Source organism: Hyperolius riggenbachi, chromosome 2, assembly GCF_040937935.1.
Source record: "Hyperolius riggenbachi isolate aHypRig1 chromosome 2, aHypRig1.pri, whole genome shotgun sequence".
Lineage (NCBI taxonomy): Eukaryota > Metazoa > Chordata > Amphibia > Anura > Hyperoliidae > Hyperolius > Hyperolius riggenbachi.
The window spans coordinates 145,283,713-145,311,461 of NC_090647.1; the positions used below are offsets into that span (position 1 = coordinate 145,283,713).

Consider the following 27,749-nt stretch of genomic DNA (forward strand, 5'->3'; position numbering starts at 1 on the left):
CAGAGGAGAGACAATCGCATCCTCTTTTATTCCTTCCCACAATCTAATATTGGAAAGTATGTCATTATAATTCTTCTACTTAATGCCCTTAGTTTACCTTGCAAAAACAATTAGCAAATTATATTTAAATGCCTAACAACTGGCATGCGAGAGCTTGTTAATAAGCATTTGATAGGCATACCCGCTGCAGTCAATGGAGTTTGAAAGCTCCACATTTCCTTTACAGCTTATTGAGCAGTTCCTGTTGGCACAGTATTAAAATGAGATGCAAAGTCAAGCTAAATAAAAACTCTTTCGTCAGACAACAATGTGAACAAACCAGTTCACTTACCACTACATGACTGGACTTTGGCATGCGTTTGGCTTTGCGGACGTCAAGACGGGGTTTACAAAGCTACTCAAACATGTTCTGTAGCCAGTCCCCCTGTGGAATTGTGGGTAGTTGGAAGTGTTGGTTGCAGTGCTGCGCTCATGGAAAGTTCTTAGGATTATTAAAGCTGCTTGTGTTCAACACCTGCCAAGGGATGTGGCAATGTTTGCAAAGCACATCATTCATTATTAATAGACACATTTGGAAGTTGATGTCTTGTAAAGCTGCATCCAAGATAACTCTTATGTTCGATTTAACGTTCGATTTTCCCATTTATTAGACCAAAACGATCGAATCGAAAGAAAGAAAAAGAGAACCTTTTCTTTCAATTAAGAACAATGAACGATTATCCCATTTTTCCAATAAAACTCTGATCGGACATATTGGAAAAATCTTTATATTCTATCATTTTTTCCAGATTTTTTGACAAATCAAATGTTCATGTGTGGTACCTCGAAAAACACTATGCATTTTTTTTTTATCTAATGGAATAATTGAACAAAATTATCTAATGGAAAAAAAATGAACAAATTGTACCATGTATGGGCGCTATTAGGCTAGAAACACACTTGTCTGAGTTGTGTGCGTTTCCCAGGGGGGCGGAAAACTCACACAGAATCGCACATAATAAAAGTCTATGGGCCGAGGTGCAAAATGCAGCTATCTGTATTTTGCACTCTAATGTTTTTGAAACACATGCAGCTTATTTCTGCATTCTGTTTAATATCATACATTATCATACAATGCTTGCCTATTTGGATGCATTTTGCATGCATTTTATTCAAAATAAATAGCACTGTATTTTTCTCTATTGAAAAGGAGGGAATATTAACCTCCCCAGCGTTCAATTTCCCCAGGATTTCTGTGCAAACAGTGATAAAATTTATTTTTAAAACTTTTTTTTTTCTGTAACTTGCCAAAATGTGTCAAGCAAGGGTCTAGTATGCAGTGCAGGAGAGTATTGATGTGTATGCATGTTTATACTGTTCACAGCATGTTTTTTTGAACGGACATTTCTGTCCATACCGCTGGGGAGGTTAAAGTGGATCTGCAATAAAAAACAAATTGTGTCGGGGTGGGGGTACCTGTTTCGGGAGGGGGAAGCCTCTGGATCCTAATGAGGCTTCTCCTGTCCTCTTTACCCTCCAGGATCCTGCGCTGGCCACCCCCGAATGTCACGTGCGTCAATATTTACAATCTGCAGTATCAGCTTTCTCGGTTATTTATGCCTGAGACCGATTGAGTCCGCTCTACTGCGAAGACATGAGTCCCGATCGGCTTGTGTATTTCTGCCTGAGCTGATCAGAAAGCTGATACTGCGCCTGCGCAGGAGCGCAAATTGTAAATATTGCCATGCACTACAGTGCCTGCGCACAGCTTGTTAGGGGATTTCGGGGGAGCCAGCGCTAGATCCCTGAGGCTCAAGAAGATGGGGGCAGCCTCATTAGGATCCTAAAGGTGGGTACACACACAAGTGTTTGGAAAATGAAAGATCACAGACCAATGTTACCCCCTTCCATGTAGTATGAGACCCATACCTACACAGTCTATTCTATGGAGCTGAACTCCCCATCAGATAAAAATCTTTGCAAGATGCTGCACACAAAGATGCTGTACACATGCAACAGATCAGTATCTGCAAAAGATCTGTTCCTGCAAAAGATACGTTCCTGGAAAATGCATTTATAGTCTATGATATCTGCAGATCTCAATACACACCTTCTTTAACAGACACTCATCTGCAGATCAGATCCACCAGGATTGATCTTCAGATCTGCAGATAATTGTCTGATCTGCAGATGAATGTCCCTTAAACAAGGTGTGTATGAGATCTGCAGATATCATAAACTATGAATGCATTTTGCAGGAACTGATCTTTTGCAGATACTGATCTGTTGAATGTGTACAGCATCTTTGTGTACAGCATCTTGCAAAGATTTTTATCTGATGGGGAGTTCAGCTCCATAGAATAGATTGTGTAGAGTATGCTCATATACTACATGGAAGGGGGTAAAATTGGTCTGTTATCTTTCATTTTCCAAAGACTTTTATCTCAAGTGTGTACCACCTTGAGGCTTTCTCCTCCCAAGGTAAGTACCCCGTAGGAGAACTTTTGTTTTCCTTACAGTTCCACTTTAAAAAATGCAAATGCATGAAAAACAAAAACGCACAACAAAAATTGCAAAATACGCTGAAAAATGCAGAAACGCGCATTGCAGAATACTCATGATTTTAGCCTCCTAGCCTAAGTGTAACATGATGAGCAGCACCATGCGGCCAGCTCTTCTGTGTACATACCTCCAAACTTTCTGAAAAGCACATATTTAGGCAAAGCACACACTTCCTGCAATACCTCCAAATATGAAATCCATTAAGTATTAATAAGCTGTCAGTTTATTATACTGCTACACATGCTTGCAATCAGCAGAATAGGAACAGGGGTCACAAGGTTGCAAGCACAACAGCGTCTCATGCTCCCAGAGGGCCTGTAAAGGTGTGTACTGCTTCCCGTGGCTGGCATTATGTGCATCACTATTGTGGCACTTTAACATTTTGGACGCGGCACACAAGTTATCTTATACATAGCAGATAATTCAGTGGGACGACAACGAGTATACTGAAATATAATCGAAAAGCCTGTGCAATCACATGACTTTAGGCTGAACAGGAATTGATAGCAGAAGTCCTCTGCAATATATCCTGCCTTTCAACACTGCTACCTAGTGGGGGAAAGACAGTACCAGATTGCTTACCGTACTTACTTTTTGTTATGCTACAGTCCTTGGACTATAGCTTGAGTCTAATAATTATTAAAATACCATACTAGGCTGTTCAAGGTGTTTTTAAATTTTTGCTTTCCAATGCGATCATGTTTTTTAATTGGTTTTCCAAGCACGATTTTTTTTTTTTTGCATGATTTTGTAATTGCACCAACTGTAACAAAATGAGCAACATGCTAGGGAAAAAGCAGAAAGTTGTCCACTTTTTATCACGGAGGAAACGCAAACGAATGGTAAAAAAAATCCAGAACCACAAGCGGGTAATTGACTTTCATGATATGTGCATAAACGTGAATGTTACTTAGCAACATGGAAATCACACATAAAAATAAAATAAATCAAAATAAAATACAATTTTCTAAATTAACTCAGACTTGCAAGCCACTAGTTAAATTGACAATTAGAAGGTTTTACTTTCAGCTACATTACCTGCACACAAGATTATCTGTCAGGTGTGTACTATGTGCTTGATAAAGGAATGGACTGGTGCATAGCCCCATTGGAGTTGTGCGTTCTGATATACTGCATATGTATTTTTCACGAGTGATGAGACACATTAGTGTTGGTGAACAATAAAGATTGAACTGCAAGTGGACAACTTTGTCACATTTTTCCTAGAAACACTGAGTGGGTTTTGGCTTACCTACAGTGATTCCATACCCGATGCTATTATGTCACATGTAGCTTTTAACAGTACAGAATAAAGGTCATTGATGACCATGTTCTTAGTACAGCTTGTTCACATGCATGCAGCATCAACAAGAGGTACTATTTTGGTCTGAGGATTTTTTCCTACTACGCATTACTGAAGTGCTTATTAAATTAGCTATCAGTGTCCAAAGCTGGCAGCAGTACACTTTAAGTTGGAGAAAAAACTCAGGGGATAGGTTTCCATTTATATTACTCTAGTCCAGTGTTGCTACGAAGGAAAGGAATCAAATTCTAAAACAATGAGAACGTAGAATCCTATGAACCGAATGTGTCCAGTTTAAAAGTGAATACAACAGTACAAACCAGAAGAATATGACAGTTCGTTACATGTTAGGAATCCTGGACAGAGGCACATCCAGAGGGGTGCATATAGGGCACATGCCACAGGCGCCTCTTACTTTAACCTCCCCAGCGGTATGGACAGAAATGTCCATCCATAAAAACATGCTGTGAACAGTGTAAACATGCATACACATCAATACTCTCCTGCACTGTATACTAGACCCTTGCTTGACACATTTTGGCAAGTTACAGGAAAAAAAAGTTTTAAAAATAAATTGTATCACTTTTTGCAAAGAAATCCTGGGAAAATTGAACGCCGGGGAGGTTAAGGGACTGGCGGCGCTGCTCTTCAGCATCCCTGCTATTCCCTATATATAATTCCTCCTATCTCCCTCCAGAGATCCCCACAGCAGCTAGGGCCTAGCATCAGCTCTGCTCTCTAGCATCATGTGAGTGGGGAGTAGGTAGCAGAGCAGAGCAGTTCAGAGATGGAAGGCTCGATGTTGGACAGCTTGGATATAGGTAAAATCTATCAGAATACATTCAAAAGAAAAAAGGTGTGTGCTCATACCAGGAATCACCTGACTTATACTGCATACCGGCTGCCAAAATGTCTATCGACAGATTTAAAGAAGCACAGCAAGTGCACATTGCGTCTGTTTGCCAGAATGTGCAGGGTCTTAAACTAACTCACTGCTATGCTCTGCAGGAGTTGGCCCACGCAAAATTCTTGGCATCTAAACATGGGCACTGTGTGTAGGACTCCCCTGCCCCCAAGAAAGAAAAATCTCACTACTCAAGAGCACAGCGACTGCACCCCCAGGGGGGCAGAGGACCACCGACAGCCCACTCCAAGGCTTGGCCACTGCTCAAGGGGAGGGTCACAAATCCTCCTTTAGGGAGGAGGCAGTGTAGATAGTTCCCCTCAGGGTGCACTGTCTGCGGTTGAGTGGAGTGTCATCACTGCCCCCCATTTCTTGGGAGCATAGGAAGCCTACATGCGGCACCCATGTTGAGATGCAAAGAATTTTGCATAGGCCAACGAGTTGGTTTAAGACCCTGCACATTCTGGCAAGTACTGTAGATGCAATATGCATTTGCTGTGCCCCTTTAAATTTGTCAATAGTCATTTTGGCAGCCAGTATATAAGTCACGGCTCCTGAGCAGCGAGAGTAATGGGGTGTTAGATGGGGTGTGCTTGGGACGTCAGCGCTGCACTGTTTCTTGGGGGCATAGGAGGCCTACACGCGACACCCCTGTTAAAATGCAAAGAATTTTGTGTGAGCCAACTCCAGCAGGGAATAACAGCGAGTTAGTTTAGACCCTGCACATTCTCGGAAGCTTATGCAATATGCATTTGTTGTGCCATTTTATTAGTAAATAGACAATTGGCAGCCAGTATACAAGTCAGGTGATACCTGGTCTGAACACACACACCTCTTTTCTCTTTTGTATGCAGTAAACTCTATCAGCACTGCCAACTCTGCACATGAGGAGTTCTTGTTAATGGGAGCATCAGAACAAGAGGGCTGTCTGTTACTTGGGGTGCTTTTTGTCACCAGGGTATGTCACTGGGGGGCAGTCTTTAACTGGAGGCTGTACCTGAAGAGGCAGAACACAGGAATCCATCTGTTAATAGGATCTCCCATAAGTGCCATCTGTTATTGGGGCCTATCATGAGATGCTTCTTTACTGGTACATGCATGCTGTCCAATTATATTATTTTGGGGATGCTCTAGCCAGGGGTCTTTCATTCATATAGGGTGGTCTTGCCGCAAAATTTCTCGTTTCTGGAACAAAATTATACTGGTCATTTCCGCGGTTTTGCAGAAATCAGTTCCGAAGGACCCTTGGTCAGTTCTTTTGGGGCATAAGCCAGCAGCTCTCAGACACTGAACACAGGCTGATCCAACATATCTTAAATGCTTTAAAATAATTTCAAAGCGCAATAGCAAATACACATAAATTGCACGTGTCCCACAGAGTGCGCTATCACCAGACCAGGCAAGTCTTTCCAAAATCACTATATTTATGTTAATCTCACATCAATCAGTTCTTATGACTTTCTAGTCTTCTAAAAAAACACAGTAGCCAATTCCAGTATCTTGCAGCTTTACAAAGTGACCATCACCAGTGTTGCGTAATATGTTGGTGCTTTATAAATACAATAAATAAATAATAAATAAATCACCATTAGCACCATATAGAAACAGACTCACCAGACGTATTGGCCACTGTTAGACTGGCCAACCATGCACAAGTCCAGTAAGCCTAGAAACCTCAGGATCCTGGTATCAGCTTTTCCAAAGTGTCATTCTCCGCTTTCATTTTCTTTGTGCAAGACCTTCCTTATAGCACTGGGAAATCCAGCCAGGAGCTCTGATCCACCCACCAAGAAGCCTGCACAGCTCATCAGCAATACAGTCTAACAGTGGCCAATACGTCTAGTGAGTCTGTTTCTATTGGGTGCTAATGGTGATGGTCACTTTGTAAAGCTGCAAGATATTGGAATTAGCTACTGTGGTTTTTAGAAGACTGGAAAGTCATAAAAACTGATGGATGTGCGCTTAACATAAATATAGTGATAGCTTAAATGCTGCCAAATCATGTAGCCGCCAGTTGCGCTCTAGATCCTTACTTGTGACTAATGTGTTAAAGTGAGTTGATTTTGCCATACTCTGAAAAAAAATTGACCGCCAGACTACAGGATGCTGTAAAGGACTAAAAAGAGTCTAAAGTCTCCTTCTTTAGCATACAGTTGTGTAATTGCTATTGAGTGTTTTGGCCAGTTTGACATTGATTTTGATCATTTTAGTCATCTTGTTTACAATTACATCAAAGAGGCACTTTTAAGTCAGACAAATAGAACATAACATTTATAATGAAATAACCACAAATGTCTTTTCTGTGCTCACATCATTATCAGTTTTATTCAACCCCCAAGTGACATTCATTCTTAGTACAACATCCTTTTCCAGTTATAACCGCTTTTAATCATGAAGCATATTTTGACACAAATGTCTTGCAGCGATCTACGGGTATCTTAGCCCATTCTTTATGGGCAAAAGCCTCCAGTTCAGTCACATTCTTAGGCTTGCACGCTGCAAATGGTTTATGTAAGTCGCACCAGAGGTTCTCAATCAGATTAAGTCTGGTGACTGCGATGGCCACTTCAAAGTGTTCCAGCCTTTAATCTGCAACCATGCTTTAGTGGAGTTGGAGGTATGCTTGGGATCATGGTCCTGTTGAAAGGTCCAACGTCTCCCAAGCCTCAGGTTTGTGATGGACTGCATCACATTTTCTTCCAATATCTCCTGGTACTGAAGAGAATTCAAATACCTTACACACACTGAAGCTTCCCTGTACATGCAGAAGCAAAACAGCCCCAAAGCATGATTGACCCCCCGCAATGCTTCACAGTAGGCAAGGTGTTCTTTTCTTCATCTGCCTTGTTCTTCCTCCTTCAAACATAGCGTTGATCCATGGGCCCAAACAGTTCTAACTTCGTTTCATCAGTCCACAGAACACTACCACAAAAGTTTTGGGATAGTGTTCTGTGGACTGATGAAACAAAATTAGAACTGTTTGGGCCCATGGATCAACACTAGGTTTGGAGGAGGAAGAACAGAAGAACAAGGCCTATGAAGAAACGAACACCTTGCCTACTGTGAAGCATTGCGGGGGGTCAATCATGCTTTGGGGCTGTTTTGCTTCTGCAGGTACAGGGAAGCTTCAGCGTGTGCAAGGTACCATGAATTCTCTTCAGTACCAGGAGATATTGGAAGAAAATGTGATGCAGTCCATCACAAACCTGAAGCGTGGGAGACGTTGGACCTTTCAACAGGACAATGATCCCAAGCATACCTCCAACTCCACTAGAGCATGGTTGCAGATTAAAGGCTGGAACACTTTGGAGTGGTCATTGCAGTCACCAGAATTAAATCCAGTTGAGAATCTCTGGTGGGACTTAAAGCGACACTTAAGCCAAATTAAAGCAATGAGTTGTACTCACCTGGGGCTTCTACCAGCCCTCTGCAGCTGTCCGGTGCCCACGTAGACTCTCTCCGATGCTCCTGGCCCTGCCGGCAGCCACTTCCGGTTTCGGCGACAGGAGCCGACAGGCCGGGAACGCGAGTAATTCTTTGCGTTCCTGGCCGTAATAGCGCCCTCTATGCTGCTATAGCATATAGCTTATATCATATAGCAGCATAGAGGGTGCTATTACGGCCAGGAACGCAAAGAATCACTCGCGTTGCTGGCCTGTCGGTTCCTGACGCCGCAACCGGAAGTGGCTGCCGGCGGGGCCAGGAGCATTGGAGCGAGTCTACATGGGCACCGGCCAGCTGCAGGGGGCTGGTAGAAGCCCCAGGTGAGTACAACTCATTTTTTTTATTTGGCTTAAAGAGGAACTCTAGTGAAAATAATGAAGTAAAAAAAGTGCTTCATTTTTTACCATAATTATGTATAAATGATTTAGTCAGTGTTTGCTCATTGTAAAATCTTTCCTCTCCCCGATTTACATTCTGACATTTATTACATGGTGACATTTTTACTGTGGGCAGGTTATGTAGCTGCTCCTAGCTGTTTTGGCTGTTAGAGACAGCTGTAAACAGCTAATTCCTGTCTGTGAACATTGTTACATTGTGGCAGTTTGCCCAGAGTACCGCAGTACTCAGAGCTTCTTGTAGGAGGGGTTTCAGCACAAAATTAGTCAAACAGCACCCCCTGATGGACTGTTTGTGAAAAGCATTATATTTCTCATGTAAAAGGGGGTATCAGCTACTGATTGGGATAAAGTTCAATTCTAGGTTGTAGTTTCTCTTTAAGTGTCCCTTTAAAGAAACCAGTTGCAGCGCGCAAGCCTAAGAATGTGACTAAACTAGAGGCTTTTTCCCATGAAGAATGGTCTAAGATACCCGTAGATCGCTGCAAGACACTTGTGCCAAGCTATGCTTCACGTTTAAAAGGTTATAACTGGAAAAGGATGTTGTACTAAGTACTAAGAATGAATGTCACTTGGGGGTTGAATAAAACTGATAATGATGTGAGCACAGAAAAGACATTTGTGGTTATTTCATTATAAATGTTATGTTATATTTGTCTGACTTACAAGTACCTCTGATTTAATTGTAAACAAGATGACTGAAATGATCAAAATCAATGTCAAACTGGCCAAAACACTCAATTTCAGTGGGGGTTGAATAATTTTGAACACAACTGTACATCTGAGTTTATAAAACACTCAAATTACAAGCTAGGACACTGACACTGCAAAACTGCATAATTTGGTGCAATATTCTTTTCCTCTTGGATCCTCCTTCCTGTATTTAGGCTGCTGCAAAATTGATTGATCCTGGTGGGCTGCTTTGGTCCTGCAGCCTCCCACTACATGACTACCCTCTCAGCTGTCCCATCTCAGATGTAATTCCAGCTACTTCTTATGTCTGCCCAATCACTACATAGCTGCAGAGGGCAGTTGAAGCCCACCCCCACAAGAGGCAAACAATGGCTTTATCATCCTCATAAGTATAGGGTACACTTGGGATAAAGGACTCAAAGGGGCTCATGGGAGTTGAAGTACACCCAAAGTGAAAATAAACTGACGACATTATATTTATTCTCCTACTCCTAAAAAGACTTTAAGTATCCCAGGTTATTCTTTTATATTTAAACATTTTCAAAGTAGGTTGAATTTTTTACTGTCTCTAATCAGTGGCAGTCTATTAAGTGTCCCAGAGTCAGAAAAACGTCAATAGTCCATGTATTTTATCTCTCCCTGCCATAAGTTGATTTCTGCCAGGAAAACTTTATGGCTGTAATTTGCTTATCAGTGAAGTGTACTACAGGGTGGGCCATTTATATGGATACACCTTAATAAAATGGGAATGGTTGATATTAACTTCCTGTTAATGGCATATTAGCATATGTGAGGAGGGGAACTTTTCAAGATGGGTGGTGACTATGGTGGCCATTTTGAAGTCGGCCATTTTGAATCCAACTTTTGTTTTTTCAATAGGAAGAAGGTCATGCGACATCAAACTTATTGGGAATTTCACAAGAAAAACAATGGTGTGCTTGGTTTTAATGCAACGTTATTCTTTCATAAGTTATTTACAAGTTTATGACCACTTATAAAATGTATTCAATGTGCTGCCCATTGTGTTGGATTGTCAGTGCAACCCTCTTCTCCCACTGATAGCAACACCACAGGAGAAATGCTAGCACAGGCTTCCAGTATCCGTAGTTTCAGGTGCTGCATATCTCGTATCTTCACAGCATAGACAATTGCCCTCAGATGACCCCAAAGATAAAAGTCTAAGGGGGTCAGACTGGGAGACCTTGGGGGCCATTCAACTGGCCCACGACGACCAATCCACTTTCCAGGAAACTGTTCATCTACGAATGCTCGGACCTGACACCCATAATGTGGTGGTGCACCATCTTGCTGGATAAACTCAGGGAACATGCCAGTTTCAGTGCATAAAGAGGGAAACACCACATCATCATGTAGCAATTTCGCATATCCAGTGGCCTTGAGGTTTCCATTGATGAAGAATGGCCCCACTATGTTTGTACTCCATATACCACACCATACCATGAATTTTTTTTGTTCCAACAGTCTTGGAGGGATCTATCCAATGTGGGTTAGTGTCAGACCAATAGCAGTGGTTTTGTTAACTTCACCATTCACATAAAAGTTTGCCTCATCACTGAACAAAATCTTCTGCATAAACTGAGGGTCCTGTTTCAATTTTTGTTTTGCCCACTCCGCAAATTCAGTGCGCTGATCTGGGTCATCCTCGTTGAGATGCTGCAGTAGCTAGAGTTTGTAAGGGTGCCATTTGTGAGTAGCTAATATCCGCCGAAGGGATGTTCGATTAATGCCACTCTCGTGACATGCGGAGAGTGCTACGCTGTGGGCTCTTGCTGAATGAAGCTAGGACAGCCACTGAGGTTTCTTTATTAGCGACAGATTTCATGCGTCCACATTTTGGCAAAACCAACACTCAACCAGTTTTACAAAACTTAGCAAGCAGTTTGCTAACAGTAGCATTGGAGATGGGTGGTCTCGTAGGATGTCTTGCATTGAAATCTGCTGCAATGACCCAGTTACTGCGTTCACTAGATATCAACACAATTTCTATCCACTCCCCACGTGTTAACCTCAGCGACAGATCAATGACTGTAAACAAAGAGAAACTTGTAAATAACTCATGAAAGAATAGTTATGTTAAAACCAAGCACACCATTGTTTTTCTTGTGAAATTCCCACTAAGTTTGATGTGTCACATGACCCTGTTCCTATTGAAAAAACAAGTTGGATTCAAAATGGCCACCACCCATCTTGAAAAGTTTTCCCCCTCACATATACTAATGTGCCACAAACAGGAATATCACCAACTATTCCCATTTTATTAAGGTGTATCCTTATAAATGGCCCACCCTGTATATTCCCGACAAGACAGAAGCTGTCACTTCCATGCCTAGAAATTAACTCTTTCAGGCAGCAAAACAAGTAAAACAGCCTGGTTCTTAATGTTTTGTACTGTACATACACATGTTTATCTCATGTCACATATCACCTCAGGTACACTTTAAGTCCAGGATAGTATAGGAAAAATCAAGAACATCTTGGGAACTGGCTTTGGCGTATTAACTTTAATAACACAGGATAACAAATTGGCAGACTACCATTTGTATCTTTGTCGGGGAAAATTTGACTGTAACCCACCCCCTGAGGGATTTACTGCTACAGCCACCCAGGTGCTCATGAGAAGGTACAGCACTTGTAGGAGTTTCACATGCTAATGAGCCTGATAGGGCCAGTGCTGTTGCTGTGTGGGGGCTGCCTTGCCATGGCAGCAAAGACAGTGAGCAGAAGTATAGCGAGTCTGTTTTGAGCCAAGGATGAATAGGCACAGCTGTGTCAATCACCTGGACACTTTTTGCTACATTTGTGGTAAATACACCCCATGTAATCAAAGCAAGAACCTGACCAAGAGGGCAACTGTTTGAAAGTATTACTTCAGATATAAAATTGGAGATCAGGATAAAAGCTGGGCACCTAATATATGTTGTGAGGTGTGTTATGATAGTCTAACACAATGGCCGAATGGGAAAAGGAATAAACTGGCTTTTGCAGTTTCTCTGGTTTGGCGTAAACCAAAACACCATCACTTGGACTGCTACTTCTGTATGACTAAGATTGCTGGATTTTCAAAGTCTATCCTGATTGTGAATCAGCTAACCTGACTCTTTCGGTCTGAAAATTTGACTTTAGCCATGGATTACAGTATCAAGGGGAAACAAACGGACAACGCACAGAGGTATGTTGATCCAGTATGAACATACCGCTGTGCTTACCTTAGGTCAGTGTTTCTCAAATCTGTCCTTGTGACTCCCTAACAGTGCATGTTTTGCAGGCAACCTCACCTATGCACAGATGGGGTAATTAGTGTCTCAGCTTCATGAAAACCAGCTAGCTGAGACACTAATTACCCCACCTGTGCATAGGTGAGGCTGCCTGCAAAACATGCACTGTTGGGGAGCAGGGATGCTCCCCGGATGCATTCACGAGTAATCACAAGTGATTCAAATGAGGTTCAGTTGGTGCAGGTGTGCGGCGGGGGTACAAGGGGTTATTTACCCATAATTCCGCCATCCACCCTGCATTCCAAAGAGCTTGCACGCGTCCTCACACCGGCGCACTGCCCCCTTAAAGACCAGGGTCTTTAAGGGGGCCTTCTGATGAATCGCCGCACATTCGTCACCGGTCCCAATGCTGCCCCATCACCGCAGGCTCCTCGCTCTGCCATCTCTATGACAGCAGAGTGCTGACAGCCGGTCAGGAGCTGCTTTCATTGGCTCCTGACGCTGTCTATCAATGGTAGCCAATGTGATTGGCTCTCCATGATCATGTGGTCAGGAGCCAATGAAATAGTCTCCTGACCTGCTTACAGAGCACTGCCGTCTTATAGATGGCAGAGCAAGCGAATTGCGGCGGGTTCAGAGCAGAGAGATTGGCGGTATCAGCGGGGACACGCAAGTTATCAGGTTGAATCTACATCCAGTCAGAGCGGCAGCACCACCTGCTGGACGTAGATTCATACTGCGTCGGTCCGGAACTAGTTAATCAACTCTACCGAGACATTAAATACCCCACCTGTGAATCTTTGTGGTTTTCTGAAAAACATGCGCCGTTGGTGGTACTTGAGGATTGGGAAGCCCCGGCTTAAAGTATTATGCTAGGTACACACTGAGATTTTCTGGTAGATTTACTGTCAGATTGAATTCCAACATGTCCAATAGTTTTCCCATAGAAGTGAACAGAAAATGGTTGGAAATAGATCGCAAATGTTGGAAGTGATTGCTCTGACAGAAAATTTCATAGTGTGTACCTAGCATTAGAGACAAAAAGATCAGTGTTATGGCCAGCAACTTGCATTGCTTAAAAGGAAATAAATATGGCAGCCTCCATATCAATCTCACCTTGCGCCCTTGCTCAAGAACGCCTTGCTGAATAGGTAACTAGCTGCAGCTAGGATTGAAACCATGGTCTCCTGTGTCAAAGGTGGTGTCTAACAGGTATATGATCCAGCCATTTACTTACTACTATATGAGCCTGATGCTATGGTTATATTAATTTTGAACACAAATAACTTTTGAGCATTTCATTCTTAGTGTACGTGTGGCATTTGTGTCCTGTGGCTGATTAGTGCATTCTCCATCCACACCACCCCTACACACTCTTTTGCCTATCCCATAACCAGCAGCAAAAATACACAGCAAGGCCAGCATAATTTGACAGATTTTATTAAATGCAATTCAGGTTAAACACTGTACCCCCATTTAATAAACCTAGCATAGCTGGGTAGAGCAATAAAGAGGCAGCCATAGGGTTATAGAAAATAATATGCACATAAATCTCTCTCCATGTTCCAGAAATCCATTATAGAACGCCTCTTCTCAGAAGTGGTCCCGCACAGGCCAGGAAAAAAAATTGCTCATACAGTTTTGGAGCAGACAATCAGAATAATCCACATTTTATAATGGCAGTTGCTGTCATTTCTGTGCAACTGTATAAAACCAAGGCATTGAATCAGTCATCAGCGGTTTATCATTTTGAGATCCACGAAGACTTACTGGCCACGTTTACATTTGTTTCGGCAGCTTCTTTAAGTACCTTCATGATCAACTCATTTTGTCGGAGTCTCTCTGCCATCATAGCAGGATCTTCTTTAATTGCTTGCTAGAACAAAAATAAAAGAGATGACAAAAATACACTGACTTAAACTTACAACAAACATGATTTATTCTGAATGATATTAACAGAATTTGCAATAACGTTCTCTTATGGAGTGTTACAATTATAATAGCATATTTCAGATTTAAAAAAATAGTCCATGAAATGTTTGTCCCTTTTCCTAAGTATCTGCTTTTAGGTCATTCTCTGCCTCAGGCACAAAAGCACCGAATCGGAAAAAGGTACTGAATTAAAAGGTAATCTGAAGAGAGTTTAAAAAAAACAAACAAAACAAAACCAAAACAGATAAATACCTAAGCAAAGGGAAAGCTCTCGGTCTTAAGCCGCATCTACACGCGTAGATATGGCCGCGATGCTCCTTATCAATCGAGCCGCTGATGCGGCTTGATTGATAAGATCCGACAGGACGGATCTCCGCACCGCCGATTCCCTGCTCGATCCCCGCGAGGGGACAATGGCAGGGAATCGTGCGGAAGATAAGCGGCGCCGGCGGGGACTCGAATGCGGCGCGCGAGCGGGGACATGGCGGGCACGCGGAAGAGGCGATCCGGCGGCTAATCGAGCCGCCGGATCGCTACAATGTCCCATGGTGTAGATGGGGCTTTAATGAGCCTTCCTTTTCCTCTCACTGTCCCCACGTTCCAGCAATGGATCCCTGGTTCAAATCTCCCGCCGGGGAGGTTTCGGAAGGCTTTGTGAGCCCAAGTTCTCCCAAAGATGGGCAGCTCAATACTGCGCATGCGCTCGAGACAGCATGCTCCCTCATGCACAGTACGGAGCGGCCCATCTTCGGGACCACTCAGGCTCACGGATCCTTCCGTAGCCTCAGGCAGCGCCAGAGAGCAGTCTTCGACTGATCGGTCAAAGACTGTTAACGGGGAGCCAGCGCTGGAGGAACGGAAGACCGATTAGGACCTAGAGCCTTCCCTCTACTTAGGAGAGTCTCAGTTTTGTTTTGTAAAGGCCCTTCTGACTCCATTTAAGCCCATGGAGAACTAGATGACTTTATACCGAGAAGACTGATACTTGCCTGTTGTCTTCAGAGTCGTCCCCCCCCCTCCCCCATCTGATCAGAAAGTTCTCCAAAGCAATTTCGAACCGCACATGCGCAGTGGACCATCGCTTCGTTTTGTTGCGCATGTGTAGATCAGGATTAGTGCATACGCAGTTCTAAAATACTCATCACTGCTAGGGGAAACTTTCGAGAGGCTCTATGACAGGAATAGCCAGTCAAAGAAGAAGAGTACCAGGAACAGGGAATCGAAGGGACCCCAAGGAACTAGCAGCACCAGCCTCCTCAGGAAAGGTAATCTAGCCTTCCATGGGTTTGATTCATTCCCTCCTCCTCCCCCCCCCCCCCCTTCATTCTGGAGGTACGTTAAAGCAACCTGAGCAGAAATTTGAAAACAAACCTCCACATAAGGGAGGGAGGTTTGTAATGGTCTGTGTTGCTGGGGTGCAGGGGTTTGGACGCACCTTTAACAGAGTGCTGATCCCCCAGCCAGTACGGGACTCTCCATCTTCTCAAGCTGACCGGCAGCCTCAGCAGGCATTTGCAATTCCCAGCAGGGGTCACGTGTGTACGCCGCAATGCATGTGGGGAGAGCTCTATACTTGCATCTCCTGAACTACATTTCCCAGAATGCCTACTGAAGCTGCAGTTGGTTTGAGAAGATGGAGTATTCCGTATGGGCCAGAGGATCAGCACCCCATAGGCAATGGTACTCCCTTCAACCCCCAGTGGTACACCACTATTACAAACCTCCCTCCCTTATGGGGACGTTCGTTTTTAAATCACTGCTCAGGTCACTTTAAGGGACTACTGAATTGGGGCAATAATAGGAAAGTAGATCGGGATAGTGACAGCTTCTGAATGGGCATGACTGAACATTATTGTTCAGTCGTGAGGGGTTATGCTTGGTGCACACTGCTATGAAAATTCTCACCCAATAATTTCCAGCAAGTCCGATCTGCTTCCAATCAAGAATTTTGAGTTCAGTACTGCACAAAATCGATCCCTTACTCAATCTGAAGCAGATTGGACAAGCGGGAAATTTCCAGTCTGTTGATAAAATGACATGGTGTGTACCAGGCATTAGATTGAAGCTATCGGCATGGAGCAGATCAGCAGGGTTTGAGTCAAGTGGGCAAATCCCAGTTTTTTTCCCCTTTCAGTAGCAGTAAGATTTCCATTCATTCCTCTCTCAAAGCCACCTGTGACAGCTATGGAGGAGCAGAACCGCAGGTCTTTACTCCCAGCAAGTGTGGATCACTGTATGATTTATTTTTTTATCTCCCAAGAAGAGCATCCAGATAAGTTTATGGCACATGTACAACTGTAAGACCTCATTCACACTATATACACTTCCGTGTACATTTCAGCAGTGCGCTGCACCCATTTTTGGCAAAGCGCAATGCTGATCTCATTCACTGTAATGAATAGGATCAGCAACGCAAGGCAACATAGAGTGCGATCGGGTGCACTTGCTTCCCGAACGCACGGCCATACGCGTTGCCTAATGTTAATGAGGCGTTACTTTATACAGACATGCACCCCAAATTGTTACATTTTGTTTCAGGCCATTGGTCCTTGCTTGACTCAATGAGAAATAAATCCTGGCAAACAAACCAAAATTTCCATTCTCTGTCCACTGCCCATAGCGGGCACTAGCAAGTGGATGGGATCAGCTGACAGGCGGGGGGAGGGGGGAAAGGCTGCGCATCCCTAAATACATGTTGCAATTGAATGGTTAATCGCATAGGCATACACCGCCTCTGCCAGACTGAAAAATGCACGCCCTGCATCCAAGACAAGTGCTAACATTTATTAAACTAGGAGGTGCTTTAGCTTCCAAAATGGTTTGCATGCAAAGTATATTATACTAGACACTTGCGCCACGGTGAGGCAGACCTCCGGGCAAGTGACCTAACCTAAATTTAAAACCTCGGGAGCAGCTAAGCAGAAAAAAAAATGTGTAACTTACATTTGGTAGAACAGCGAGGAGAACGCCAGCGCATACCACTAAGGCTGCATCTGATATAACCACCAGCTCAGTGTGTAGCACCTATGTAGACTTTCTGCACACTTCGCATTCAATTCAGATGCAAATCATATGCAAATCTGCTACTACTTATCATGCAAACAGGAAACTCAGGAGGAGGGGCTGGGAGCAGCTAACCTGACAAGTTACTTTGGGCTCTATTCATAAAACATTTGTGGCGAAAAAACTCCTGGAGGGAAAATACCGCAGCGGTATTTTAGACTTCTGTGTGGTAATTCATAAAAATCTTGCCAGCTGCGATGCAAGTGCGGAGATCTCCCGCTGAAGGCTGGCGGTAAGCTGTCGGAAGGCATGCGGAAACACTTCAGCCGACAGAGTCCCTCCGTGCACTGTTCTCTCTGGGAGGTGTGTCCCATTCACTTGTATGTAATCCGCAAAAGCAGAGGAAGCGGTATTTCCCGTCCACATACCGCTTCCTCTAAAAACTTTATGAATGGCCATTTTGTTACTTTTTTCTAGATAAATCTAGAAAAACACTGGAGAAGGCGGAAATTTCTCACTCTGCTGGGGGAATCATAGATTTTCATGCGGGAACAGCTTTTATGAATGTCCACTTTGCTAAATGGACGGGAAAATCCGCTGTTTTGAGCGGAAAACTTGTGGTAAGGTTTTAGGAATAGAGCCCATAGTTACAATGGGCTCTATTCATAAAACCGCTGCGGTATTTTACCTCCAGGATTTTTTTCGCCACAACTTTTTTATGAATAGAGCCCAATGTTGTTTGCATGATAAGTAGTAGCAGATTTGCATATGATTTGCATCTGAATTGAATGCGAAGTGTGCAGAAAGTCTATATAGGTGCTACACACTGAGCTGGTGGTCATTTCAGATGCAGCCTTAGTGGTATGCGCTGGCGGTCTCCTCGCTGTTCTACCAGGTGAGGAGATTAAACCTGCCCTCACTCAGGATTAAGAAGTCGCTCTCTGTAAATCGGAAAGAAGGGGGTAGGTCACCCCTCCACCAAGGGTGGACATGGTATAGCAGTAAGAGAACAGAGGCACCAGCAGGATAAAAGGTAGAAAAAAAAAAAAATACACACACACACTTAAAACTTGCTCGGAGGAAGCGGTGGACTTACCTCCGGAAAGCAGAAACGAAAGACTGTCCGAATATTAAACACGTTTATTGAAAAGTACCCCAAAGATGCAACACGTTTCGCAGGCACAGCCCGCTTCATCAGGCAATATGGTGGGGACAAACAGAAATTCGGCAGTAGCACAGAGAGGCACTATACTTGCTACTGCCAAATTTCTGTTTGTCCCCACCATATTGCCTGATAAAGTAGGCTATGCCTGCAAAACACGTTGCATCTTTGGGGTATTATTCAGACAGTCTTTCGTGTCTGCTTTCCAGAGGCAAATCCACCGCGTCCCCAAACAAATTTTAAAAGTTTTATCTACTTTTATCCTGCTGTGCCTTTGCTCTCTTACCACCACCCATCAGACACTTGTGAAAGTTATTTTAAACAGAAGATGGAAATCATCAAGTCGAAAAAAAACTTAGAGGAAACAGTAAATTGAATAAGGACCCTTATGCTAACATATAAGATATACACAAATATAAACTACAGCTGACAGCACAAGCTACGAATTGCACCTTTGAAATGCATCAAACATGAAATCTGTGATATACCATACATATCAGAACTTGCTATTCTAATGTCAGGTTTCAGTTCAGACAGAGCAGTTGCTGGACATCTTATGTTCACTGTTTGATAATCACATACAGTAAAATATGTAATACCATTCTGGCTCTAACCTTTATGAGAAATGTGGATCATGCACGAGGTACCCAGCCTTACCTTCCGCATCTCTAACACCTGTTCATGGCTTGGTACCATTAATGCCCATAGCAGGCACCCCACCCCTGTGAAGCCGGCCAATGACAATGTCGCGACCGCTATGCGCACCAGCGTGGACATGGCTGCATCTACACAGCGAAGGGACACGGACAACTCAGCAGGTGAATGCAGCCACAACAATGACAATCACACCTCCGAGTTACACGGAGACAGCGCTTATGAAACCGTACGCACTACGCAGACGACTCCATATTGTGGAAAGCTGGAGCTACTTTTTTTTTTTTAAGTCCTCGTTTTTGTGCGCAGCAGTCCATGGCGTCCTCCATTTTTATGAAGTCCTGGCAACGCTGCTGCATACGGAGCAGTTTATACAAAATGTCGCCAGTGGAAGAGACAGACGTCATGGACGTCAGTGGACTGCAGACTAGATTCTTCACGTGAGAGAGGTCTCTGATGTCTGCTACTATGTTGAGGGTCAGTTAATCAATGTCACAGAAGCTACTGCTGTTATTACGGATTAATCTGATGCATAAATAGGAACTGTAGTGAAAATAACATAATGAATACAATTTCTTATTTTTTTACAATATTCATTTATAGATTACTTAGTCAAATGTTTGGCCATTGTAAAATCTTTCCTCTCCCTGATTTACATTCTGAAATGTATCAGTCAGAGACATCTTTAGTTCTGTAAGCTGATCTGTACAGAATGTTCCTTAGTGAGAGTTCTATGCACAGAGGGAGATACTGCTTGTTGGAAAAAGCTATTATTTCCAACAATGCAATGAGGTTCACAGGCAGCAAACTGTCAGTGCCAAGGTCATGACATCACACTATGGGAGGAGTTTCATCGCAATATCAGCCATACTAGAGTGACCATATTTTTGTGGGTCCAAACTGGGACGGGGGGGGGGGGGGGGCGGCGCGCGCAGCGCGCCGCAGCGAAAAGTGGGAAGGAGTGAGGAGCACGCAGCGGCGAAGACTGGGGGAGGGGGGCTGGCGCCGAAAAAATGGGCGTGGCCATGACATTGTATGGGCGGAGCTAACGTAATGATGTAACAGCGAGGCATAAGAAAGCAGTGTTTACGCCATGATGTGGACAAACGAGACTTTGTATCATTACTTTCAAATCCTAATTATGGGTGCGCAGGTGCTGAATAATATGGATGGAGAATTAATCGATAATAAATGGATCAATATTTTATTATAAAAGTCAAAATTACATGCATAATGCACATGCATTACCCTCAATCACACTGTATCCACACATGCATGGGAGTCATATGGTGTCCATTAAAAAATGTGTAAATTACATATATACTCTTAAAGACTCCGCAGGGTTTTTCTTTAAAAATACTAAAAGACTGAAAGAGTATCTCTAATCAATCCCACAGTTCCGTGGCTGTTATCAGCTTTCCCTGTATATGTTTATGTCCCAAACAAATTGTTGTCCACAAATATGCACTATATATACTGTTTGGTGGGTTTTGAAAAAAAAGGTTGATGTCACCTGACACTGTGGTATTCCTGATGCTTAGTTCGTTTTGAACTCCCGACCTGGGTAGCGGCGAGCTACGCTTTGATCTCCGTGGCTCCACGTAGGTACTGGACGGTGTCACCGGCCGAGTTCTCCTATAGTCACTATACAGTGGGTAAGGAAAACATAAAAAAGAGTAAGTTATGTAATAGTATGTAAGGGGAGTCATTATGGTGATCCTGAGGAGCATTGGTGTCCTTTGGTTTTTTATTATTATTATTTTAATTTTATATTTATATTTATTTTCATTTTTTTCTCTATTTTCATTTTTTGATCTATATTTATTTATTTTTATTTTTTATTTTTTATGTTTTCCTTACCCACTGTATAGTCTAAGTATCCATGTATGGACTTTCGGGTCGTGTATGCAATATCACATACATACATATTGAGGCAAGTTCCATATGCATATATATAGCTAATGGTTTTTTGCACTAGATGTTAACTCGAGTAATTAAATAACTTTATTTGGAGAGGAACAAAGGGGAAAAGGGGGCGGCACAAAGAAAGGAGGAAGAGGAGGATCCTATAGGATTTATAAAGATGGAAGCCACTAGTGAACAGGAGGTACTGATTCTGAGGAAGACAATAGTTATTGTCGAAACATGTCAATCAAAGTCAGTCTGTAGGGGCGCCCCATTGACTGCTGAAGTACCGAGCACTAGGAGGTTTGACTGACATCTGAAGTTGATGCTAAAAAATCTGCTGTTCATTTCAACTCTTGCAATCCAGGAAGCGCTGTGGAACGCATCCAATCCAGGAAGCGCCGTGGAACGCAAAACAGCAAGGTGAAAACCCGGAGCTTAACACAAAATAGAGCGGACCAATACGCAGCTCCATACCACTGGGAAAAGACGTGACGTCACCGCGCAGGAGCGCTCTGAGTTGTATGACTGGAGAGTCCGGCGAGTTCCCGCGAGACTATAGGAGAACTCGGCCGGTGACACCGTCCAGTACCTACGTGGAGCCACGGAGATCAAAGCGTAGCTCGCCGCTACCCAGGTCGGGAGTTCAAAACGAACTAAGCATCAGGAATACCACAGTGTCAGGTGACATCAACCTTTTTTTTCAAAACCCACCAAACAGTATATATAGTGCATATTTGTGGACAACAATTTGTTTGGGACATAAACATATACAGGGAAAGCTGATAACAGCCACGGAACTGTGGGATTGATTAGAGATACTCTTTCAGTCTTTTAGTATTTTTAAAGAAAAACCCTGCGGAGTCTTTAAGAGTATATATGTAATTTACACATTTTTTAATGGACACCATATGACTCCCATGCATGTGTGGATACAGTGTGATTGAGGGTAATGCATGTGCATTATGCATGTAATTTTGACTTTTATAATAAAATATTGATCCATTTATTATCGATTAATTCTCCATCCATATTATTCAGCACCTGCGCACCCATAATTAGGATTTGAAAGTAGTGTTTTTTAAGGTGGGAGGAGGGGGATACCCACCTCATCTGGGAAGCAGCAGGTGGGCAGTATCAGGATCTTTTTAGCTTTATTCAGGCAGCGCCATCTAACTTTTGTTGTGAGACTTTGTATCATGGGTGTGCAGAAACTGTGTGATGCTAATAGTATACCGTAACCACAAAGCAGCAAACATAGCCATCTATGACCATTAAATAATAAATGCAGTAACAGTTACCCCGGACACCAGAAAATAAACGCAATAGGCAACATGTCAGTATAAAATAAATGCAATGCGGGCAAACATGTCAGTACAAAATAAACGCAATGCGGGCAACATGTCAGTACAAAATAAACGCACTGCGGGCAAACATTTCACCAGAAAAGAAACGCACTGCGGCCAAACATTTCACCAGAAAAGAAACGCACTGCGGGCAAACATTTCACCAGAAAAGAAACGCACTGCGGCCAAACATTTCACCAGAAAAGAAACGCAATGCGGGCAAACATTTCGCCAGAAAAGAAACGCACTGCGGGCAAACATTTCGCCAGAAAAGAAACGCAATGCGGGCAAACATTTCGCCAGAAAAGAAACGCACTGCGGGCAAACATTTCACCAGAAAAGAAACGCACTGCGGCCAAACATTTCACCAGAAAAGAAACGCAATGCGGCAAACATTTCGCCAGAAAAGAAACGCACTGCGGGCAAACATTTCGCCAGAAAAGAAACGCACTGCAGGCAAACATTTCGCCGGAAAAGAAACAATGCGGGCAAACAATAACATTTCACTAGAAAAGAAACAATGCGGGCAAACATTTCACCAGAAAAGAAACAATGCGGGCAAACATTTCACCAGAAAAGAAACAATGCGGGCAAACATTTCACCTGGAAAAGAAACAATGCGGGCAAACATTTCACCTGGAAAAGAAACAATGCGGGCAAACATTTCACCTGGAAAAGAAACAATGCGGGCAAACATTTCACCTGGAAAAGAAACAATGCGGGCAAACATTTCACCTGGAAAAGAAACAATGCGGGCAAACATTTCACCTGGAAAAGAAACAATGCGGGCAAACATTTCACCTGGAAAAGAAACAATGCGGGCAAACATTTCACCTGGAAAAGAAACAATGCGGGCAAACATTTCACCTGGAAAAGAAAGCATTTACTCACCTGGCAGAAGTGTCCGGCCTCTGGCGCGCTGCTCCGTCCCGGGACCGTCTTCCTCCTCCTGCTCTTCTCTCCCGCGCTGACAGGGCTACGGCAAGATGGCGCCCGAAGCCCTGTACTAGTGACACAAATAGGTCTCCAGTACAGGGCTTCGGCAGCCATCTTGCCGTAGCCCTGCTCGCCTGCCGGTGTCGGAAACAGACACCGGAAGAGGAGGCTGGAGCGGGGCTGCGGGCAATGAACTGGCACGGCGTCTATAGACGCCGCTGCCAGTTCATTGAGGAGAGAGTGGCCAGAGTCCCGAGGCCGGGACGTCCCGCTGCTGAAAGCGGGACGTTTCCCGGGACCTCATTAAGCCTGGGACAGCGGACCCCGAATCCGGGACGTGTCCCGGGCAATCCGGGACGTCTGGTCACTCTAGCCATACAGACCCTACTGATAATCTATTTGAGAAAAGGTAAAGATTTATCGTGGGAAAAAGGGTATCGGCTATTGATTGGAATGAAGTTAAAACCTTGGTTAAAGTTCCTCTTTAAAGGGAAGGTCCAGGAAGACTAAAAATAAAAAAAATCACTTACATGGGGCCTCCTCCAGCCCCTGGCAGCCATCCTGTGCCCTCGCCGCAGCTCCGGTGGCTCCTGGTCCCCTTCGGTGAAGATGCAGACCTCGCCAGGTCAGCATCCACTTGCACTCCAGCATGAGGCTCACGGAGTCGCACTGACGTCATCCGGATTGTACTACGCAGACGCAGAAATACTGCGCCTGCGCAGTACAGTCCAGCTGACGTCAGCGCGACTACGTGAGCCACACGTTGGAGCCCAAGTAGGTCTCATGTACCGGAGGGGACCTTGGGCCATCGGTGAGGGGCAGAGCTGCGGTGAGGGCACAGGACGGCTGCAAGGGGCTGAAGGTAGCTCCAGGTAAGTACATTTTTTTATTTGTATTTTTCCTGGACGTGTGCTTTAACGTGATATTAGCTGTCAAGCTGGAGCTATTATAAGCTGGGGTTTATTGTGGCTTGGAACCAGATGGAAAGCAAGTTCGCCGTTAGGACTGCTTCATACCGTGATAAGCACGTTTTTGCCCTGCTAACGAAAGCTTTGTCTGAAAGGGATCTACTGCCATTCCATTCAAATGACATGTTTTTTAAACAATTGTGGAGGCAATTGGAGTTGTTTGTGTAAAGGTGGCCATACACTGGTCGATTTGCCATCAGATCGACCAACAGATAGATCCCTCTCTGATCGAATCTGATCAAAGAGGGATCATATGACTGCCTTTACTGCAAACAGATTGTGAATCAATTTCAGCATGAAATCAATTCACCATCTGTGAAGCTGCCGCTGCTGCCGTTGCCCCCCGGGCCCCCGCATACATTACCTCATCCGGCCGGCGCGAGTCCCCTGGTCTCCGCTGTCTTCTTCTCTGCTCTGGGCTCCAGCTTCACTGTACTTCCTGTCCCGGGAAGTTTAAACAGTAGAGGGCGCTCTATTGTTTAAACTTCCTGCCGGGACAGGAAGAAGTGAAGTCTGCCGGACTCGGAGCCCAGAGCGGAGAATAAGCAGCGGTGACAGCCGGGACTCGCGCTGGCCGGATCAGGTAATGTATTGCCGCTAGCGTCGGGCATTCGAACGCCAATATCGATGCACTCCTGACCCGCCGGCAATCGAGCGAAATCTTCTGCACGGACAGGAACGACGGGAATTGACGAGAACGATCGATTTTGGACGGAAATCAATCGTTTGGTCAGCGTTTGCTCAGCGATTTCAGAGCCGATTCGATCACAGTGATCGAATCGGCTGTATATCGGCGGGAAAATCGGTAAGTGTATGGGCCCCTTTAAGGTCACAGTAGATCCCATCATCTCGTCTTGAACGCTATATGTAGTGCCCAGTGTTCACGCATCTGTTTCCAACTAGGGGCTCAAAATGTGATGATGGAACAATGGGAACCATTACCAAACACCCTTTTTGTGAGGTAGCAGAAAAGCGATAAGCATCGACTAAACAAGCAGCCGTCCCACCAGACAGACGCCGTTTGAACCAGCCCTTACTTGCTACAACTGGACCCTGCAGCACAGTGCAGAGTCAAACCGTGTATAGCCGCTCCTTGGCCCAGCTCCTCCAGACCCTTCTCCCCAGGAGAAAGCAACATCTAAGTCCCGGTGGGGCTTGCTGGTGGCAGGCAGGGGAAGCATTGCTCTAGTATACTGCACACAGAGCTCAGCTGGTGATGGATATGCTCCAGTTCCATGACTGAGAACACACTGGCCCAGCTGTTTTGCTCCTCACCCTTCTCCACTGCTGCAGCATCTGGTTGCTTCCCACCTGGTTCCAGGCCACAATAAAGTCCAGCTTATACTGCTTGGGCTCCTTTAACACATATGGGCGCACAGCCACCTAACGTGTCCAGCCTGTCACCCTCCATGATAGAGTGCTTGGCTAATTGGTTATCAACAGACTTTTCTAGTAGAAATAGCAAGTAATGGCAGTTTCCCTATGAGGCTTCCCAGTGGGTCACCATACTAGCTCCTTTTCAAGTTGAGGGTACATTCTGGACATAGCTTCATCCCACCTTGACTTATAAAAAAACATGGACATCAGTCAGCCAAACACCACATTTGGACTAATCGGAGCCAGGGACATGGGACACAGTCACAGGGATATTATTATATAGGATGTACTTGTATGTACATATTGTTGGATGCTCTTATTGTACTATGCATATGCTAACAGCTAGGAATGTACTTTGTTATTTGCTGTCCTTTGTTATACACTCTCTTCCGCTATGGAATATACATAAAAATTACTAATAATTATGCTGCTACATACTCTTCAAAGCTGAATGGACAGAAGTCTTATGTAAAAAAAAAAAATGAAATAAAATAAATTATAGATATGTGTTGATTTGAGTCGTTTCTGGGGTAGGACAGTAATGATATGTGCAATTAATTAACTAATACAGCTCTCCTTCATGTTTGTGTGTTTAGTTGGCAGCTGCCAGTCCCAGTCTGACCCTCCCCCTCTCTGAAGCCTTCTTTTGAGAAGATAATAGATAATCCCTGTACAAGCTGCTTTAGCTGTTTGAGAATCAGCACATCTCAATGTCCCCCATCCCCCTGTTCCATTTCAGCAATGGAGCAGCAGAGCTGTTTAAATATATCCATAGAGAATTTGGAGCGCGTTGATAGTATTGACTTTTAATGTTCCCGTTTTGAAATGTAAGCAGCATAAGGGCTCATACTCACGTGCCTCCTGGTCGTACCTGGAAATGTATGTGCAGCACTATTAGCTGAGGCTACTAACATGGCTTCCTGAGACAGTTCACAACTGTCCCTCTTTTGTAAGCAAACCCTCTGTCCCTCATCTTATGTCTCTTATTTTGGCCTGATCTACTTAGTTTTTTTCTGTTTCAAAATGTTTATAGAGTAAATATAACAATTCACAATTTGCACTACAAAAAGAAGAGTCAATTACACATCATATCAATAACGTGAAAAACAGACAAAGCATAGTTCAGTATAGAAAGAATAATACATTGCCTGTATATTCAAAGTAAGTAACATGTGACCTATTCTCCACTTTCTATTCCACTAAATTATTCTAAACAATGTAAGCCATTTGAGTCATTGGAAGACTAAAGCCTGGTACACACCATGCAATTTCCTGTTAAATAAATGGGTCAAATCAATTAATTCAGTCAAGTCCGATCTGATTCCCAATTGTCTTTCTGATCAATTTTGTGTAGAAGTGTGAGAGAACGCGGAAAAGCCGCTGCGTGTGCTGCTGAGGAGGCGGCGGATTCCGCGTCCAATGCGGTGGTTTGCACGCGGAAGCGTGCGTCTGGTAACAGGGCAGAACGCGGAAAAGCCGCCGCATGTAACAGTAAGGCGGCTGGTTCCGCGTCCAGCACGGCGGTTTGCACGCGGCAGCATGTATCTGGTGTGGCTGAGTCTGTTAGTGCACACAGGCTTAGGAATACGCGCGCACGCGCTGAGAGGCAGAACTCTTATACTGGGCAAGGAGAGATCAGCTGATCACGCCGATCAGCTGACTCCAGAGCAGGTTACTATTGGTTGATCAATTAGGGGTGGTGCCGGAGAGCACTACTCCATATATAGTTACTGCTGGCCAGTCTCAAGTTGTCTGTCGTTGCGAACACTACGTGGAAGCACTCAGACCTTAGTCAGATCCAACAGTGTGTTTGAACCAGGTGGACCTGGGAATTCACACTGAGCCAGTTATTCTGTTTATGCTTAGACTAGTTCCAGGGTGTAGAGACCACGGACCTCACACCCAGACTAGGGAACTTGTGTTATCTATCTGTTATTCATCAGACTAGTT

At 44.1% G+C, this 27,749-nt stretch overlaps 2 protein-coding genes across 2 annotated transcripts in view; one reads left to right on the plus strand and one right to left on the minus strand.

The window, feature by feature from the left end:
- Positions 1 to 13,940: 13,940 nt before the first annotated feature.
- UQCC3 (ubiquinol-cytochrome c reductase complex assembly factor 3) lies at positions 13,941 to 19,543 on the minus strand. Its single transcript, XM_068267643.1, has 2 exons — positions 19,271 to 19,543; positions 13,941 to 14,392 (listed from the first exon to the last, which is right to left on the minus strand). Exons 1-2 carry the CDS (start codon positions 19,388 to 19,390, stop codon positions 14,261 to 14,263), a joined length of 252 nt encoding a protein of 83 aa, XP_068123744.1. The 5' UTR covers positions 19,391 to 19,543; the 3' UTR covers positions 13,941 to 14,260.
- Positions 19,544 to 19,655: 112 nt separating this feature from the next.
- Positions 19,656 to 27,749, plus strand: part of LOC137545887 (protein LBH-like) — a 50,359-nt gene continuing 42,265 nt past the window's right edge. The window contains exon 1 of the mRNA XM_068267642.1: positions 19,656 to 19,744. The gene's annotated coding sequence lies outside the window, so the exon portion shown is untranslated. The remainder of the gene's footprint in view (positions 19,745 to 27,749) is intronic.